We start from the raw sequence: 20,405 nt of genomic DNA, 5'->3' as shown, positions 1-20,405 counted from the left end.
ACCTGAAGACAGGTCTTAAGGTTTCCCTTATGCAGGTTTGAGGTAGATTGATTTTTTCCCTTTAGAGGAGGAGTGTGTCCCGTAAAAAAGGGCATTTCCTGTTCCCACTAGGAGGCGCCAGGCACAAATGGTAAATTTTCAATCCAGTCCTGCTCAGGCTGGTATACCTCACACACATGCCAGATTTAAAATAGATTGAACGTTGTATGAGGGAGTTATCAGTCATTTTCCGAATTCGGTGTTTTGACGAAAAAATGGAAGAATTTGGCGCCCCGCCCAGGTCAGGCCCGTGAATGAAAACACACCATTTTTATAACTTAAGATTTCATATGCCTCATGAACAGTCTCACCAATTTTGAGAATGATCAAACTAATTCCCTAGGTGCCAAGGTGTAAAATGTGCACACTGTAAACCGATAAAAAGTTCACATTCAATCCAAAATACCCGATTTCCTGTAGGATTTGGAATGTGTGTGCAAGAGACTTTTTGGAGCAGTTTTGCACAAAGTTTTGACTCTCCAAATTTCATCACTCTATGTTAGAAAAACCTAAATGGAGAGGCCTTTTTGAAAATTTCAAGGGGGCGCCACTGAGCCATTTTGTTAAATTGTTTCGTAACGTTGCAAGATTATCGAACGTTATCCAAAGCCGCATGTATGTGCAAATTTTGGTGAGTTTTTATGCATATTCAAGCCTCCAAATGTAAACTCTTACTGTGAACCCATGAAAATTTCACATTCGATCCAAAATACCCGATTTCCTGTTGGATTTGGAATATGGGTGCAAGAGACTTTTTGGAGCAGTTTTGCATAAGGTATCTACTCCCCAAATTTCCTTGCTCTATGTTGAAAAAACCCAATAGGAAAGGCCTTTTTTAAAACTTCTTTCTGTCGCCACTAGTTGGCACTGTAGAGTTGATGCAAATGACCCCTACAAGAACCTTCAGGGTATGACTCTCAACAAACACGGAAAGTTTGGCGCAGATATGTTGCATATCTGCCGAGTTATGACTGTTCAAAATTTTTGGCGAGACAAATTGTTGACGGTCATTTTCACTTCCAGTTTGGACCTCTCCGCTTCAACGAAACCTCAATATTTTTCATCAGGGACCTGAACACATGTCTTGAGGCTCCCCTGAAACAGGTTTGAGGTCAATAGATTTTTTTCCCTTGGAGGAGGAGCCTGTCTCGTAAAGAAGGCCATTTCCTGTTCCCACTAGGGGGCGCCAGGCCTAATGGGTAATATTTCAATGCAGTCGTGTTCAGGCTGGGATATCTCATATACATGCTAGAAATGAAAAAGATTGAACGTTGTATCACGGAGTTTTTAATCATTTTCTGAATTTGGTATTTTGCCCAAAAATGGCCGACTTTGGGACCACGCCCAGGTCAGACCCTTGAGTGAAAACTCACCATTTTGAAAACTTAAGATCTCATATGTCTCCTGAATAGTCTGACCAATTTTGAAGACGATCCAACTATTTTCTTCAGCGACAAGGTCTCAAATGTAAATCGATAAAATTTCGCATTTGATCCAAAATTTCCGGCTTCCTGTTGGGTTTGGAATATGGGTGCAAGAGACTTTTTGGAGCAGTTTTGCACAATGTATCGACTCGCCAAATTTCATCGTTCTACGTTGAAAAAACCAAATAGGAAAGGCCTTTTTGAAAATTTCAAGGGGGCGCCACTGAGCCATTTTGTTAAATTTTTTTGTAGATTATCAAAATTTACGCAAAGTTGAATGTATGTGCAAATTTTGGTGAGTTTTCGTGCATGTTCAAGCCTCCAAACGTAAACTCCAACTGTGAACCGAAAAAATTTCACATTCGATCCAAAATACCCGATTTCCTGTTGGATTTGGAATATGGGTGCAAGAGGCTTTTTTGAACAGTTAGGCATAAGGTATCTACTCCCCAAATTTCATTGCTCTACGTTGAAAACCTGAGAGGAGAGGCCTTTTTGAAAATTTTAAGGGTCAAGGGGGCGCCACTGAGCCATTTTTTGACATTTTTTCAAAACGACACAAGATTATCGAATTTTACGCAAAGCCGCACGTGTGTGCAAATTTTGGTGACTTTTCGTGCATGTTCAGGCCTCCAAATTGGCCATTTTCATTTGCCCTGAAAAAAGAAGAATAATAATAATAATAATAATAATCCTTTGCAAAACAATAGGGCCTTCGCACGTCTAGTGCTCGGGCCCTAATAATAATAATAATAATAATAATAATAATAATAATAATAATAATAATCCTTTGCAAAACAATAGGGCCTTCGCACGCTCAGTGCTCGGGCCCTAATAATAATAATAATAATAATAATAACTAGGCCTGCAAGCAGGACTGAACGGGCCCTCGCAATCTAGCGCAACTCGGACGTCATGCAACTCGGACAGTGTGCAGGTCAGGGTGGTGGCAGATCGTCCTCTCTAATCATCTCATTAGAACCTAACATGCGCGAAAGTTGCCTCTTTACATTCACACACCTAAGAGATAAAAACCCCTATTGGACAGAGGACTACAAAAAAGGAGCGAATAAAGGGTCATCACAGCAACAGACAGAGACATGTGGACATGGGCCGTAAAATAAGTATTTTAAAAGGTCTTGAAACTACAATGACCAACCTGAAAAGAACTGGACATATATTTTAAAAAATGAGTGACTTTCTATTGCCACTAGTTGGCGCTGTAGGGTTGATGCAAATGACCCCTACAGGACCCTTCAGACTATGACTCAACAAGCACGATATGTTTGGCGCAGATATGTTGTAGAAGTTATGACTGTTCAAAACTTGTGGTGAGACGAAATGGCTTCAGTCATTTTTACTTCTCCTGTTGGACCCTTCTGCTTCAACCAAACCTCAGTATTTTTCATCAGGCACCTGAACACATGTCTTCAGGCTCCCCTGATGCAGGTTTGAGGTGAATAGATTTTTTTTTCCTTGGAGGAGGAGCCTGTTTCGTAAAAAAGGCATTTCCTGTTCCCACTAGGGGGCGCTAGGCCTAATGAGTAATATTTCAATGCACTCGTGTTCAGGGTGGGATCCCGCACATACATGCCAGATATGAAAAAGATTGAACGTTGTTTCAAGGAGCTATTAGTCCTTTACTGAATTTGTCATTTTGCCGAAAAAATGGCCGACTTTGGCACCACGCCCAGGTCAGACCCATGAATGAAAACACACCATTTTGAAAAGTTTAGATTTCATAGGTCTCCTGAATTGTCTAACCAATTTTGAAGATGATCCAATTGATTCCCTCTGTGACAAGGTCTCAAATGTGCACCCTGTTAATTGATAAAAATTTCACATTCGATCCAAAATACCCGATTTCCTGTTGGGTTTGGAATATGGGTGCAAGAGACTTTTTGGAGCAGTTTTGCACAAGGTATCGACTCCCCAAATTTCATTGCTCTACGTTAAAAAAACCTAATAGGAAACGCCTTTTTGAAAAATTCAAGGGGGCGCCACTGAGCCATTTTGTTACATTTTTTTGTAACGTTGCAAGATTATCGAAATCCACACAAAGCCGCATGTATGTGCAAAATTTGGTGAGTTTTCGTGCATGTCCAGGCCTCCAAATGTAAACTGTACTAGAAATGGACAGAAATTTCACATTTGATCCAAAATACCCGATTTTCTGTTGGATTTGGAATATGGGTGCAAGAGGCTTTTTTGAGCAGTTAGGCATAAGGTATCTACTCCCCAAATTTCATTGCTCTACGTTGAAAAAACCCAACAGGAAAGGCCTTTTTTAAAACTTCTTTCTGTCGCCACTAGTTGGCACTGTAGAGTTGATGCAAATGACCCCTACAAGAACCTTCAGGGTATGACTCTCAACAAACACGGAAAGTTTGGCGCAGATATGTTGCATATCTGCCGAGTTATGACTGTTCAAAGTTTTTGGCGAGACAAATTGTTGACGGTCATTTTCACTTCCAGTTTGGACCTCTCCGCTTCAACGAAACCTCAATATTTTTCATCAGGCACCTGAACACATGTCTTGAGGCTCCCCTGAAACAGGTTTGAGGTCAATAGATTTTTTTCCCTTGGAGGAGGAGCCTGTCTCGTAAAGAAGGCCATTTCCTGTTTCCACTAGGGGCGCCAGGCCTAATGGGTAATATTTCAATGCAGTCGTGTTCAGGCTGGGATATCTCATAAACATGCTAAAAATGAAAAAGATTGAACGTTGGATCACGGAGTTTTTAATCATTTTCTGAATTTGGTATTTTGCCTAAAAATGGCCGACTTTGGGACCACGCCCAGGCCAGACCCTTGAATGAAAACACACCATTTTGAAAACTTAAGATCTCATAGGTCTCCTGAATAGTCTGACCAATTTTGAAGACGATCCAACTTTATCCTTCAGCGACAAGGTCTCAAATGTAAATCGATAAAATTTCGCATTTGACCCAAAATTTCCAGCTTCCTGTTGGGTTTGGAATATGGGTGCAAGAGACTTTTTGGAGCAGTTTTGTACAATGTATCGACTCACTAAATTTCATTGTTCTACGTTGAAAAAACCTAATAGGAGAGGCCTTTTTGAAAATTTCAAGGGGGCGCCACTGAGCCATTTTGTTAGATTTTTTTGTAGATTATCAAAATTTACGCAAAGTTGAATGTATGTGCAAATTTTGGTGAGTTTTCGTGCATGTTCAAGCCTCCAAACGTAAACTCCAACTGTGAACCGAAAAAATTTCACATTCGATCCAAAATACCCGATTTCCTGTTGGATTTGGAATATGGGTGCAAGAGGCTTTTTTGAACAGTTAGGCATAAGGTATCTACTCCCCAAATTTCATTGCTCTACGTTGAAAACCTGAGAGGAGAGGCCTTTTTGAAAATTTTAAGGGTCAAGGGGGCGCCACTGAGCCATTTTTTGACATTTTTTCAAAACGACGCAAGATTATCGAAATTTACGCAAATCTGCACGTATGTGCAAATTTTGGTGACTTTTCGTGCATGTTCAGGCCTCCAAATTGGCCATTTTCATTTGCCATGAAGAAAGAATAATAATAATAATAATAATAATAATAATCCTTTGCATTACAATAGGGCCTTCGCACGTCTAGTGCTCGGGCCCTAATAACAATCCTTTGCATTAGAATAGGGCCTTCGCACGTCTAGTGCTCGGGCCCTAATGAACTGGCATTCCATATCAAAATAGCTATGCAAAATACACGTAAAAGTTAGACTTTGGTCACTCTATTTTTATTATTGTTATTTTTATTCCTCTTATTATTATATTAACTCTACTTTTGATTGAAAATTTTACAAATTTTATTAAAACGAAAACATGAAGAGGGGTTTTAATATAAAATTACTATAACTTGTAACTATAACATTTATCGTTTAAGAACTACAAGTCTTTCTATCCTTGGATCACTTTAACAGAAAGAATGTTAATGCCATTTGTGGATTTATTGTTACAATAAACAAATACAGTACTTATGTACAGTATGTTGTATGTATATATCCGTCGTGTGTCTTATTTTTCCATTTCAACAATAATTTACAGAAAAATATGGCATATTTTAGAGATGGTTTGAATTGCGATTAATTGCGATTAATTACGATTAATTAATTTTTAAGCTGTAATTAACTCGATTAAAAATTTTAATCGTTTGACAGCCCTAATACATATATATATATATATATATATATATATATATATATATATATATCCATCCATCCATTATCTTCCGCTTGTTCCGGGGTCGGGTCGCGGGGGCAGCAGCTTTAACAGGGAAGCCCAGACTTCCCTCTCCCCAGCCACTTCAACCAGCTCCTCCGGCGGGATCCCAAGGCGTTCCCAGGCTAGCCGAGAGACATAGTCTCTCCAGCGTGTCCTGGGTCGTCCCCGGGGCCTCCCGCCGGTGGGACATGCCCGGAACACCTCTCCAGGGAGGCATCCGGGAGGCATCCGAACCAGATGCCCGAGCCACCTCAGCTGGCTCCTCTCTACGCGGAGGAGTAGCGGCTCGACGCCGAGTCCCTCCCGCATGACCGAGCTTCTCACCCTATCTCTAAGGGAGAGCCCGGACACCCTGCGGAGGAAACTCATTTCGGCTGCTTGTATCCGGGATCTTGTTCTTTCGGTCACGACCCAAAGCTCGTGACCATAGGTGAGGGTAGGAACGTAGATCGACTGGTAAATCGAGAGCTTTGCCTTTCGGCTCAGCTCCTTCTTCACCACTACGGACCGGTGCAGAGTCCGCATTACTGCAGACGCCGCACCGATTCGCCTGTCGATCTCCCGCTCCCTCCTACCGTCACTCGTGAACAAGACTCCAAGATACTTGAACTCCTCCACTTGGGGTAGGATCTCATCCCCGACCCGGAGAGGGCACTCCACCCTTTTCTGACTGAGGACCATGGTCTCGGATTTGGAGGTGCTGATCTTCATCCCAACCGCTTCACACTCAGCTGCGAACCGCTCCAGTGAGAGTTGGAGGTCACGGCTTGATGAAGCCAACAGCACTAAATCATCTGCAAAAAGCAGAGATTCAATGCTGAGGTCACCAAACCGGACCCCCTCAACGCTTCGACTGCGCCTAGAAATTCTGTCCATAAAAATTATGAACAAAATCGGTGACAAAGGGCAGCCTTGGCGGAGTCCAACCCTCACTGGGAACGAATTCGACTTACTGCCGGCAATGCGAACCAGACTCTGACACCGGTCGTACAGGGACCGAACAGCCCTTACCAAGGGGCTTGGTACCCCGTACTCCCGGAGCACCCTCCACAGGATTCCCCTAGGCACGCGGTCGAATGCCTTCTCCAAATCCACAAAACACATGTAGACTGGTTGGGCGAACTCCCATGCACCCTCGAGGACCCTGCTGAGGGTGTAGAGCTGGTCCACTGTTCCACGGCCGGGACGAATACCACACTGCTCCTCCTGAATCCGAGATTCGACTTTCCGACGGACCCTCCTCTCCAGTACCCCTGAATAGACTTTACCGGGGAGGCTGAGGAGTGTGATTCCTCTATAATTGGAACACACCCTCCGGTCCCCCTTTTTAAAAAGGGGGACCACCACCCCGGTCTGCCAATCCAGAGGCACTGTCCCCGATGTCCACGCGATGTTGTAGAGGCGTGTCAGCCATGACAGCCCTACAATATCCAGAGCCTTTAGGAACTCCGGGCGGATCTCATCCACCCCCGGGGCCTTGCCACTGAGGAGCTTACCAACCGCCTCAGTGACTTCAACCCCAGAGATCGAAGAGCCCACCTCAGAGTCCCCAGACTCTGCTTCCTCAAAGGAAGGCGTGTCGGTGGAATTGAGGAGGGCTTCGAAGTATTCTCTCCACCGACACACAACGTCTCGAGTCGAGGTCAGCAGTACATCATCTTCACTATACACAGTGTTAATAGTGCACTGCTTTCCTCTCCTCAGACGCCGGATGGTGGACCAGAATTTCCTCGAAGCCGTCCGGAAGTCGTTTTCCATGGCCTCACCGAACTCCTCCCATGTCCGAGTTTTTGCCTCGGGGACCACCGAGGCCGCAGTCCGCTTGGCCAGCCGGTACCTGTCAGCTGCCTCACAGGCCAAAAAGGCCCGATAGGCCTCCTTCTTCAGCTTGACGGCATCCCTTACCGCTGGTGTCCACCAGTGGGTTCGGGGATTGCCGCCACGACAGGCACCAACCACCTTACGGCCACAGCTCTGATCGGCCGCCTCAACAATGGAGGTGCGAAACATGGCCCACTCGGACTCAATGTCCCCCACCTCCCCCAGGACAAGGGAGAAGTTCTGCCGGAGGTGGGTGTTGAAACTCTTTCTGACAGGGGATTCTGCCAGACGTTCCCAGCAGACCTTCACAATACGTTTGGGCCTGCCAGGTCTGGCCAGCATCTTCCCCAGCCATCGGAGCCAACACACCACCAGGTGGTGATCAGTTGACAGCTCCGCCCCTCTCTTCACCCGAGTGTCCAAAACATGCGGCCGCAAGTCCGATGACACGATTACGAAGTCGATCATCGAACTGCGGCCTAGGGTGTCCTGGTGCCAAGTGCACATATGGACACCCCTATGTTTGAACATGGTGTTCGTTATAGGCAAACCGTGACGAGCACAGAAGTCCAATAACAGAACACCACTCGGGTTCTGATCGGGGGGGCCGTTCCTCCCAATCACGCCCCTCCAGGTCTCACTGTCATTGCCCACGTGAGCGTTGAAGTCCCCCAGTAGAACGAGGGAGTCCCCAGAGGGGGCGCTCTCTAGCACACCCTCCAAGGACTCCAAAAAGGGTGGGTATTCTGAACTGCTGTTCGGTGCATAAGCGCAAACAACAGTTAGAACCTGTTCCCCCACCCGAAGGCGGAGGGAGGCTACCCTCTCGTCTACCGGGGTAAACCCCAACGTACAGGCGCCAAGCCAGGGGGCAATAAGTATGCCCACACCTGCCCGGCGCCTCTCACCATGGGCAACTCCAGAGTGGAAGAGAGTCCAACCCCTCTCGAGAGGATTGGTAACAGAACCCAAGCTGTGTGTGGAGGAGAGTCCGACTATATCTAGTCGGAACTTCTCTGCCTCACACACCAGCTCAGGCTCCTTCCCTGCCAGAGAGGTGACATTCCATGTCCCAAGAGTTAGCTTCAGCAGCTGGGGGTCGGACCGCCAAGGCCCCCGCCTTTGGCTGCCGCCCAACTCCCTACGCACCCGACCCCTTTGGCCCCTCCCACAGGTGGTGAGCCCATGGGAAGATATATATATATATATATACATATATAAATATATATAACAGAAATGGTAACAGTGGCAGTCAGATACCATTGTAATTCTTTTCAGGTCATTCATTGTCAGACAGAAGCAGTACGGCACAACGTTACGCTAAAAAAATAAGTTAAAAATATAAAAATGGCTTACCTCTTTGTCCTCTGAAAGACCATGCCAACCCAACAAAATGTTTACTGCATATGAAATGTGAATGGATTCACCGAGCTGGTGTTAAAGTCCGCGCAAGTTGATTTGGTCTTCACATTTTTTCCTCCTGAGTTTTTGGTTTCCGGAAATGTATGAAGAAAACATCCTTCATGGGTCGTAATGTCTAGAGTCGTTTCTACAAGTTCCAAAAAAGCAATGCGTGATCGGCATGTTCGTTTTTGAAAGATAACCGACGAAAAGTAGCACAAGTTTCGTGCTTTCTATGCGAGGGCGGGTCTATAATGTCCCACTTCGGCTTTACTTCTGCTTTACGATGCAACGTCACGGTCTAAAAATAGCATGCGTGCGGTACGCCATTGAACAATTGAACGGATAAATGAGTCCAGGCATTTTGCTTTGCATTCGCACATTGACGTGACACATCATCGTCAGACTCAGATAACTGCAGCAGCTGGGGAAACCTCCATGCCGTCCGTGGAATAAAATAATAATAAATACAGTATTGGTGGAAACAGATTACGCTACACAATCACTTTATTATGCTTGTTGTTAACACTTGTGTATGTAAATCTGATGTTGGTTGATTGTTTTCTTCCTGGAGATGAAATGCATGTGTGTCAGCTTAGCGCTTTTGGGTTTTTTGTTGTTGTTTTTTTTACATAGTGTTTTGACAGTTGCCTTCATATTTTCGGAATCAAAGCACCGTGTACCGGAACAGCATTCCGGCCCTGAATCTTATGCTGGAACAGCATTCCGGCCCTGAATCTTATACCGGAACTGCGTTCTGGCCCTGAATCTTATACCGGAACTGCGTTCCTGACCGTTCTGGCCCACTTTCACCCCTGGCCATAATATATATCATTTAGAAGTGCTTTTCATGGCCGATATCTAGGATGTTACCTGTTGAGCTGGTGATATCAAAGGTGAGAGATGAAGTCCCCATGATGTAGATGGTTATGTTTGTTAGTGAGGCATCCACATCAAATGTAAAACAAGCAGGCTCTCCGGGATCCCTTGCTGCTTGAAAAACCGTTACCTGAAGAGACATTTACAAACTGTGAATGAACAGGGAGATGTTCAGTGCGACGTTTGTCCCTCCCTTCTTTATATTACCAAAGCACTGGTTATGGAATCCTCGATGACAATTGTAGCAAGACCAAGATCTCCCTTATCGGCTTCAATTGTCTGTCCTCCAGAGGCCTGGGCTATGTCACGGAAGAGCTGAGCCTCTGTTTGGCCCAGCCATCGAGGCGATGCATCTTGAAGGCTTTGTTTATGTCGACTGGCTAGGACATTTGTCAGGATGAAAGTCACCTAAAAATGCAAAGATTCAAATGCACACACACTCTTATAATTTCTTTCTGTAAGGTACATTGGAGCATTGGTGGATGAAGTACTCACTTTTTTTAACTTACTGTAAGTAAAAGTACAGATACAGGTGCAAACAATTACTTAAATAAAAGCACAAGTATGTAAGAAAAATTACTCAAGTAAAAGTACAAAAGTACTTGCTTTAAAGTTTACAAGTAAAAAGTAAAATATTTTCTCTAGCTGCAAACAAATGTAATATACATACATATATACATCTGAGTCAATACTGAAAGAAAGAACCGGAAAAATCATTGACAGCTTTTTTTTTTTTTTTTTTTTTTTTTTTTAATGTGCAGACTGGAACAATAATGACGTACTTTATGACATTCCACCACTGCTGTTGAAGTTGCAATGTGAGTTTCAGATGGGAATGTCTTTATTGAAAGCTGTTCTCTGTAATTCAAAAGGAGAGCAAACGAAGCAAAAGTGGTTCCTCTCATTCCCTTGAAATATGCCCTATTCACATTTTGCTTGGAGACAGCTCTGTTGGAAGACTGTGTAGCGTGAGCTGAACACCATTGGAATGTTGTTTGTCTGATTGTTGATGGAATTTTCTCTGACCTAGCTCTATTGCCCTAGTAAAAACTGTATGTGCCCGACCGATTCGACAAAGGGCTCTGATGGGTGCAGGTTTATATTCAGACCGTTCACGAGGACTTTTCATTAATCTGATGTTTTAAGATTGTAATTAATAAGTTGATTGCAGTCAGGTGCTGCTTGTTTCAGGCGAAGCCTCATTTAGAGTTAAGATCGGGCCTAAAAAAAATCCAGCCCGACCCGACCCAGGTCCGCGGGTATTTAAGCCCAGCCCGATTAATCAACTTGATTTGCAGGCCTAACCCCAAAACAAACCCGAAATTTTATGTTTTATTTGTGAGGATTCAGGAGAGGAAGGAAAGGGAGGGGATGCGTCAGTCAGACCTGCCACTCTTTCTGCTCCCGTATGAGAGCAAAGCGCCACATTCACTACATTCAGCGGCTTACCCACTTTATTGTGGCAACAATAATCAAGAAAAACAATAACAAAATAACAGCGGGCCACCTCAACACAACCGCTAACTTTCGCTGTCACGCTCGTTCTCCCATTCTCTCTACTTGCTTCCCGCTACGTCACAGCTTCCCAGTCCGATCATCTCTTTAAGGGGGCCACGCATAGTTACGGACATTACAATATACTATATATACTATACTATATATACAATATACTATTTTAAAAAAGTTAGCGAGAGATAAGTACGAAAGTAATAATTGACATTATGGGCCCAAGGGATCGGGCTCAGCCTTAAGATCTTACTTACTACTACTTACTAGCCTCATTACTTAAAGTGTCTGTGCTGGATCGGCTGGAATGAAAACCTGCACTCACTGCGACCCTTTGTGGAGTCGTCTGGACAACTATGCCTTAGTGCAGGGTTGCCCAAACCGGCCTGCAAGGGCTGCTGTGGGTCCTGGTTTTTGTCCTTAATAAGCTTACCTTAACCAATGAGGTTTTTGCTCAAACAAGCAGCACCTGACTACAATCAACTGATTACACATGTAAGACAATAGAAAGGTGTTTTCCTGTGTATGTGTTGTGGAATAGTTTGGGGACCCCTGCCCTAGTGGGATGCTGAAACAGGACATTTTGGAAGCACGAAGGGTTAAAAAAAGGGGTTAAAAAAAAAACTCACGACAGACTTGGTATTCTCAATAAGGGCATCAATGGTGGTTTTCAAGTGTGCATCTTTTGCTGGCGCATCAGTGAAAACAAATATCTCAGATGAAACAGGAGCTGCTGTAAGGGCGAGCTGCAAGCCAAAACAAGAATATGCCAGCGTCAAAATTTCAGTTCCGTTCCCCTGTCTTTAATGAAAAATACTTGAAGTAAAAGTATTAACAGTACAGCACAGAACTTTTATTCCATAAAAAAATGAAAACAATATCAACTCAAACACCTGCAGTCCAGTCAAGCACATCTCAGGGAGGTCACCTCCTCCAAAAGCAGTCAGCTTGTCGATCTCTACTTTGAATATGTCTGCATCTTCTGTATATAGCAGAGGTCCAACCTCTGCCAATATCAATAGAATGCAGCATCGTAGGTTGTATTATATTGTAATATATGATTTAAATTGATTTTAAAAAATGCAATTTACTGGTTCTTTAAATCAAAATTCCCATTAAATTGGAATGCACTGTCGGTAATCTGTTCCTCTTCAGCTAAAACACAACCTTTTGGTTACACTTCTAGTTTACTTAGGAAAAATACAGCTAAGTGTATGAAATTAGAACATATTTTTAGATAGACAAACTGGAGTGTTCTATGTAGTGAAAGACTGAAATTGCATCAGAGACTCTAGTGCTCCTATGAATTTGCCACAAGTGGTTACTCATAACCAGAGGTGGGTAGTAACGCATTACATGCACTCTGTTACATTTACTTGAGTAACTTATGAAAAAATGTACTTCTAAGATTAGTTTTACAAAGCTATACTTTTTACTACTCCTACTCCGCTACTTTGGACTACACAAAGGGGATGGGGGGATGGCGTGGCTCAGTGGTGGAGTAGTTGTCCCCCAACCCAGAGGTTGTGGATTCAATTCTCCGCCCTGATGAACTTGCCTAAGTATCCTTGAGCAAGATACTGAACCCCACATTGCTCCTGGTGCTGCGTCACCAGTAGGTAGATGGCAATATAGTGTAAAGCGCTTTGAGCGCCTTGAAAGGTGGAAAAGCGCTATATAAGTATAACACCATTTACCACAAGAGTTACTACATTTATCCTCTTTATTCAACATATTAGGTTTATTATTTTTTTTGCTAGCGATGCTACTGCCAAGAGTAGCACTACTAATTTCACCAATGAGATGTTGTAACAGTAATCACATGACTCTATTACACCAATCAGACGTAAGCTTGCCATTCTATGATCACGCAAGCCTGTTCAATCACGCGTCTTTAAAACTCTGTAACAAATGAAGTATTTGACATAGAGCGCTGCCCTTAACATTAAATCGAAAGCGCGGATTTAAAACTCTCTCCCATGCTCCCTTTTTATTTGGCACCGATTGTCCACGGAAAACCGGAGATATGATCCTTTTAATTTCATAATAGTAACTATGAAGGAACTACAGTATTCACTATTTAAACTAGGAACTATTTTCTCCATTAGAGGGTAGGGGACGCATGCTCTTTGGACGAATAATGCTTCTTTTTTTTTTTCCCCCTCTCTTTAATGATTTTTTTTTTCTTTGGCTTAATGTGGTTATGTAATGGGCTATTGTACAGTATCATAATAACAACAGTTCATATAGAAAAAAAATACCATTGTTTGAAGAAAAAAAAAATTAACACAAACAAGCAGTTACTCAAAATGTTACTCATGACTTGAGTATTCTTTCACTGGATACATTTTTACTTGTACTTGGGTACATTTTTTGGATGATTTTTGGATGATTTTACTCTTACTTGAGTAATATCATTTTGAAGTAACGCTACACTTACTTGAGTAAAAGTTTTGGCTACTCTACCCACCTCTGCTCATAATGCAGATTCTTAATACCAAGCAAAATGTCTGCCAGGTAGCAGTTTATAAACACTTGTGAATCATCGCATGTTTGTGTATGTGTGCACTCCACATCCCTGGATCACTGAATGGAACCAGTATATCGTGTGTTTGTGTATGTGTGCACTACACATACCTGGGTCATTGAATGGAACCAGTATATAGGCAGCAGGCTCCTGTGGGGTTCCTATCTTGCTATCAATGATGTCAAAAGCAACTGCCTTAGCTTCGGTTATGTCATCAACCATACTGCCTGTAGTGTCAATGACAAAACACAGCACAGAGGAATGGGAAAGACCCATCAATCTAAAGGAATGGAAAAGAGACAAAAAATAGTTCAAATAGTTGTGTTTTCATCCTCATTGGTGTCATCTCCTAAAGTTGGAGCCGATAATTTGTTTTACTGTAAATAATCTTACTGTAGGAAGTTCCTGTCTCCAACAGCTAGTCTGATGTCTTCCAGAACGTCCATAGTAGCAATCACAGCCAAATTGGCCGCTTGTATATGAAGTGAGCCATGATGGGAAGAAACAGTGTCCTTATTAATGCCTCCCACTGGTTCCTGTAAACTCGACACGTCGGCTTTCCCTCCATGGCTGCATTTACCTTGGTGTAAAGTCAAATTAAAATGACTTATTTCCCCTGCATTAAATGATAATAACATTGCGTGACACAGGCAATGGCAACTTAGCATATAAGTATATGAAATGATCACTTCAGAAAACAGGGTTCTAGGTGATGTCACCAGGGACCATGTTTAGGCCTGCCCCCCAAAATAGTTTTCTTTCTTTTACTCAGGAATTTATTTTTTTTATCAACTCAACTCCTTCTTCCTTGCAGCCCAAGCACAGTCACATACTGGCACCCACTGGTGGCATGGTGGCATCGCAAATCAATGATGTAATAATTCCAATACACATAATATTCCCCCCTTACTGAACTAAAGTTCCTTCATCATTAAAGCAACATACACTGCAATTTATAATGTAATGAAACAAGGATTATTAGCAACAGCAAAATACTTTTCCCAAAGTAATAATCAATGACTAAACCAAAGTTTCATCCGGCATGGTGAATAATCAAAATCAGATGTAGTAGGCTGTAGTAAATTTTACTTCACTCAATTGTAATATCAAAACTTGCCAATAAGAATAACAAAGCAAGATCTCTTCACTGTATTTAGTAATCTGGAATTATTGTACCACAATATCAACATTTTCAACAGTACTAAACAGCATATTTTTTTTCACATCAACATTTTCACAACATATACGACATATACAACATATACAATACGACAGGATAAAAACAAAAAAGTCTTAAATTGCATTATTATGTGAATTAGAATCATATTTTGAGACGATTCGACTATGTACAACAATTTGGCAAAGCGTAGATGATTAGAAATTAGTGCTTTCATCCGCTGTCTAGCCACGCCTACTATTATAGGGCTCTAGCGTCCCCAATAGGTGGATGACGTCAGCGGGAGAATGGTTTCATCTGTCTCCAGCAGGGCCGAAAACCAAAAGTGGTTTTTGCCATGTGGCAAAATGTTTTTGCCATGTGGCAATTTTTTTTGCCATGTGGCATTTTTTTTTTGCCATGTGGCATTTTTTTTTGCCATGTGGCATTTTTTTTGCCATGTGGCAAAATGTTTTTGCCATGTGGCAATTTTTTTTTGCCATGTGGCAATTTTTTTTGCCATGTGGCAATTTTTTTTTGCCATGTGGCAAGCTATTTTTGCCATGTGGCATTTTTTTTGCCATGTGGCAAAATGTTTTTGCCATGTGGCAATTTTTTTTGCCATGTGGCAATTTTTTTTTGCCATGTGGCAATTTTTTTTTGCCATGTGGCAATTTTTTTTGCCATGTAGCAAAATGGATTTTGCCATGTGGCATTTTTTTTTTGCCATGTGGCAAAATGGATTTTGCCATGTGGCATTTATTTGGGGTATGTGGGAAAATGCATTTCGGTTTGTGGGGGGGTATATGGTATTTTGGGGGGTATATGGCTGTTTTGGAGGCCATACAAGTCCATGCCATTGACGGCTATGCACGTCCAAATTGTATTTTCATTTTAAATGGCAGAAAAGCATCTGTGGCTGTGTTTTTTGACCGTACACTTTATATTAGAGCATATCGGCATTCATCTGGAACCCCAAGTAAGGCTCTGCCATTGACGGCTATGCACGTCCAAATTGTTTTTTCATTTTAAATGGCAGAAAAACATCTGTGGCTGTGTTTTTTGACCGTACACTTTACATTAGAGCTTATCGGCATTCAACTGGAACCCCAAGTAAAGCTGTGCCATTGACGGCTATGCACGTCCAAATTGTTTTTTCATTTTAAATGGCAGAAAAACATCTGTGGCTGTGTTTTTTTGACCGTACACTTTACATTAGAGCACATCGGCATTCAACTGGAACCCCAAGTAAGGCTCTGCCACTGACGGCTATGCACGTCCATGCCATGGATACCAGTGTTTTACCAGTGCAATTATTATAATTTTTTTTCTGCCAGTCAAGTGATTTGGATATGGGACCATGTTGGACAATCCCTTTGGGCTCCGTAATTATCAAAAGGTTAAGATGCTCTGGTCTAGAGGATCCACACATTTGCACAAAGATACCAAATGCCATACAGTCCGTTTTTACCAACTTGTCAGTTTTCTTCTAGTGGTATGTGCTGCTTTTACTTGCCTGTCAGTTTTCATCTGGCGGCATTTTCAGTTTTGTTTTTCTGTTGCTAACCAGTAAGAACAAGAAACATTCAAGCTCTAACAAAACATGATTGAAACATCTTTTTTTTTTTTTGCACACAGGAAACAAGAGTGCAAGAATGAAATAAATAAAAAGTGAAATGAATAAATGTATAAATCAACAAATAATGAAATAAATAAAAATATTAATAAAGAAATATATATTGGAATAAATAAATAAATGTTGAGATAAATAAAAAATGGAAATAAAAATTAAAATAAATAAAAAGTGAAACAACTTAAAAAAATGAAATATAAAATGAAATAAATATTGAAATAGAAGCACTCTTAATTATTTATTTGTGTATTTATTAAATTTTTGCACTCCTGGCAACATTTTCTATTTAGCGTTGTATTTAACAGAGCGAGAGGCCAACACCTTAATAAACCTGACAATATCAAGTCAGCATTACTTTGGAATCCAATAAATACCTAACCCTTTGAATTACACTTATCTTAACTTTTAAAAAGTAATCTACCCATCGCCAAAATTATAAAAAATAAATAATAATAATTGTCTTATCTTTTCTTACCTTACCTAAACACGTCACACATTACGGGCCTTTCCTTATGTGTTATTAAATGAAGTTTGCGAACTTAACACACTTAACACGATTTTCAAACAACTTACCACTCATGTTGTCACTTTTTTTTTTGTTGGGTTACACAGTAAATAACACTTAATGCTCGTTTATGCAGCGGCGCGGTGACTGAACAACACACTCACACTTTGCTAACTGCTGTAAACTACAGCTTCACGTTCATCTCACCCGAGGGACAACGCCCCCGCCCGCAAAGGAGCCGCAATTTCAAGTAAAAATGATGTAGTATTGATGTCATCCTCAGCTATAGTTGCCACATTCATTGTTTTTTATTACTAGCAGCGAAATTGGAGTGGCAGCCTTACAGTTGTTTGGACAGACGGAAAACTAGAATCAATACATTGCGTAACAGTGTTTCAGTATCTGTGTGAAAGGAGAATAAAAGAAAACTGAGACGTACAAATTATTTTATTTTTAAACATACAAAACAATCATATAAACACATAAGCAGTATTATTATTAAGACTTACCTGTAATTGTTGACGTGGCTACTGAAATATCCTGGTAGTCAAACCGCGAGCGTAGTGACCGTATACCCAAGATTCATCAGTGCAGAAAAACAGCTGACACCGAAATTTGGCCGTGCGTAGCCGTCAATGGCAGAGCCTTACTTGGGGTTCCAGATGAATGCCGATAAGCTCTAATGTAAAGTGTACGGTCAAAAAACACAGCCACAGATATTTTTCTGCCATTTAAAATGAAAAAAAAATTTGGACGTGCAGAGCCGTCAATGGCAGAGCCTTACTTGGGGTTCCAGATGAATGCCGATAAGCTCTAATGTAAAGTGTACGGTCAAAAAACACAGCCACAGGTGTTTTTCTGCCATTTAAAATGAAAAAACAATTTGGACGTGCATAGCTGTCAATGGCAGAGCCTTACTTGGGGTTCCAGTTGAATGCCGATATGCTCTAATGTAAAGTGTATGGTCAAAAAACACAGCCACAGATGTTTTTCTGCCATTTAAAATGAAAAAACAATTTGGACGTGCATAGCCGTCAATGGCAGAGCCTTACTTGGGGTTCCAGTTGAATGCCGATATGCTCTAATGTAAAGTGTACGGTCAAAAAACACAGCCACAGATGTTTTTCTACCATTTAAAATGAAAAAACAATTTGGACGTGCATAGCCGTCAATGGCAGAGCCTTACTTGGGGTTCCAGTTGAATGCCGATATGCTCTAATGTAAAGTGTATGGTCAAAAAACACAGCCACAGATGTTTTTCTGCCATTTAAAATGAAAAAACAATTTGGACGTGCATAGCCGTCAATGGCAGAGCCTTACTTGGGGTTCCAGTTGAATGCCGATATGCTCTAATGTAAAGTGTACGGTCAAAAAACACAGCCACAGATGTTTTTCTGCCATTTAAAATGTAAAAACCATTTGGACGTGCATAGCCGTCAATGGCACAGCCTTACTTGGGGTTCCAGTTGAATGCCGATATGCTCTAATGTAAAGTGTACGATCAAAAAACACAGCCACAGATGTTTTTCTGCCATTTAAAATGAAAAAACAATTTGGACGTGCATAGCCGTCAATGGCAGAGCCTTACTTGGGGTTCCAGATGAATGCCGATATGCTCTAATTTAAAGTGTACGGTCAAAAAACACAGCCACAGATGTTTTTCTGCCATTTAAAATGAAAATACAATTTGGACGTGCATAACCGTCAATGGCATGGACTTGTATGGCCTGCAAAACAGCCATATACCCCCCAAAATACCATATACCCCCCCACAAACCGAAATGCATTTTGCCACATACCCCAAATAAATGCCACATGGCAAAATCCATTTTGCCACATGGCAAAAAAAAATTGCCACATGGCAAAAACATTTTGCCACATGGCAAAAAAAATTGCCACATGGCAAAAACATTTTGCCACATGGCAAAAAAAATTGCCACATGGCAAAAAAAAAATTGCCACATGGCAAAAAAAAATTGCCACATGGCAAAACATTTTTGCCACATGGCAAAAAAAATTGCCACATGGCAAAACCATTTTGCCACATGGCAAAAAAAAATGCCACATGGCAAAACATTTTTGCCACATGGCAAATACCACTTTTGGTTCTCGCTGTCTCTCTTCATCTGATTTAGTATGCAGCCCATTGAGGGGAATTATTCATAACGAGGAAAATACGACGAACAGAGCCGTAAAATGTCATTTTTTCTGTCTCTCTACTCCAATATTTTTAAAGGATACTCTTTTTATCGAAGTATTTTTCCCAATTGCTAAATAAATGACAAATAACAATCTTCTGCAAAATTGAATATGAAATAATAAAAATGCATTTATTCAGTACGACATGGCAAAATTACTCCATAATGGTCAAAACTGTCAACTTCACCTTTACTGTCGCACCTCCCGAATGCTATATTATGCCACCATAGTTAGTCAGGCTTTTGTCATTTCCCTGACGGCTTCGGAGAATGTAAACCAACCAAGACACGTGACAGCTATCCGACATGCTAACCCGAACCGAGTAACATCTCAAAGTCTTGTTTTCGCTTTTCGAAGCGCAAAATCACACAAAACTAGCCCGGATCATATCACACTGCTGTGGGGTTGTCGATTGTCTTCGCCGATCGGCAACCCGCCCAGCGGAGAGCAAGTTACAGCTCGTTCCCCTGATACTACGGACAGGAGAGCTCGCCGGGGAAGCAGGTGGAGAGTACCGCCGGACAAACCGGCCAACATCAGAAGAACGCGTAGCTGACACATGGTCAACACGGATATAATGAAAAATAATGTTTTACTACATGGCGACGATGTAAACAAAGAGCGGCATGCAGTTGTTGTGCAGCTAACATGACAGACAGAATGTGTCTTAGGAGATCTTTCCTACATGCCCATCCATTATGAACAGTAAGTAAATAGTCCTTTATTTAGAGAAAGTTTGTAGTGTTTAATTTGTAATCGCTGTATTCGCAGCCATTTTTAACACAAAGTTGCAATTTCCAATGGGGTTGAAAATCTGATAGAACACCGGACACATGAAGAGGGCAATAAACCTAGCCTATAATGCTCTCCCGGCGGGGGGGATGTGCGACAAGCCGCCGGTGTCATAGGCTGAGTGGACAAGGAGCATGTCAGCCACAAAATGCAAGCCACCTACGTGTTAAAATGACAGTATTTGACATACAGCAAAACACGATCTTACTCACTTCCTTGTAAGTCCAATGGTCCCACAGTAGTAGGCTTGTTTTGGCTAATATCCACCGGTGAATGGTAACCTTTTGCAACACCA

General features: G+C 41.9%; 1 protein-coding gene across 1 annotated transcript in view; it reads right to left on the bottom strand.

Annotated features, from left to right (window-relative positions):
- The window catches only part of LOC130920060 (von Willebrand factor A domain-containing protein 7-like), a 95,368-nt gene that overhangs the window by 35,368 nt on the left and 39,595 nt on the right, over window positions 1-20,405 (bottom strand). The window contains exons 6-11 of the mRNA XM_057842903.1: window positions 14,219-14,405; window positions 13,936-14,105; window positions 12,192-12,304; window positions 11,928-12,044; window positions 10,000-10,200; window positions 9,787-9,922 (exon numbers count right to left, since the gene is read on the bottom strand). Of these exons, the coding sequence (XP_057698886.1) occupies window positions 9,787-9,922; window positions 10,000-10,200; window positions 11,928-12,044; window positions 12,192-12,304; window positions 13,936-14,105; window positions 14,219-14,405 (924 nt within the window). The remainder of the gene's footprint in view (window positions 1-9,786; window positions 9,923-9,999; window positions 10,201-11,927; window positions 12,045-12,191; window positions 12,305-13,935; window positions 14,106-14,218; window positions 14,406-20,405) is intronic.

Source organism: Corythoichthys intestinalis, chromosome 8 (genome assembly GCF_030265065.1).
Source record: "Corythoichthys intestinalis isolate RoL2023-P3 chromosome 8, ASM3026506v1, whole genome shotgun sequence".
NCBI classification, from domain to species: Eukaryota; Metazoa; Chordata; class Actinopteri; order Syngnathiformes; family Syngnathidae; genus Corythoichthys; species Corythoichthys intestinalis.
The sequence above is the reverse complement of the archived record's forward strand: the minus strand, read 5'-3'. Positions and strand labels throughout refer to the sequence as shown.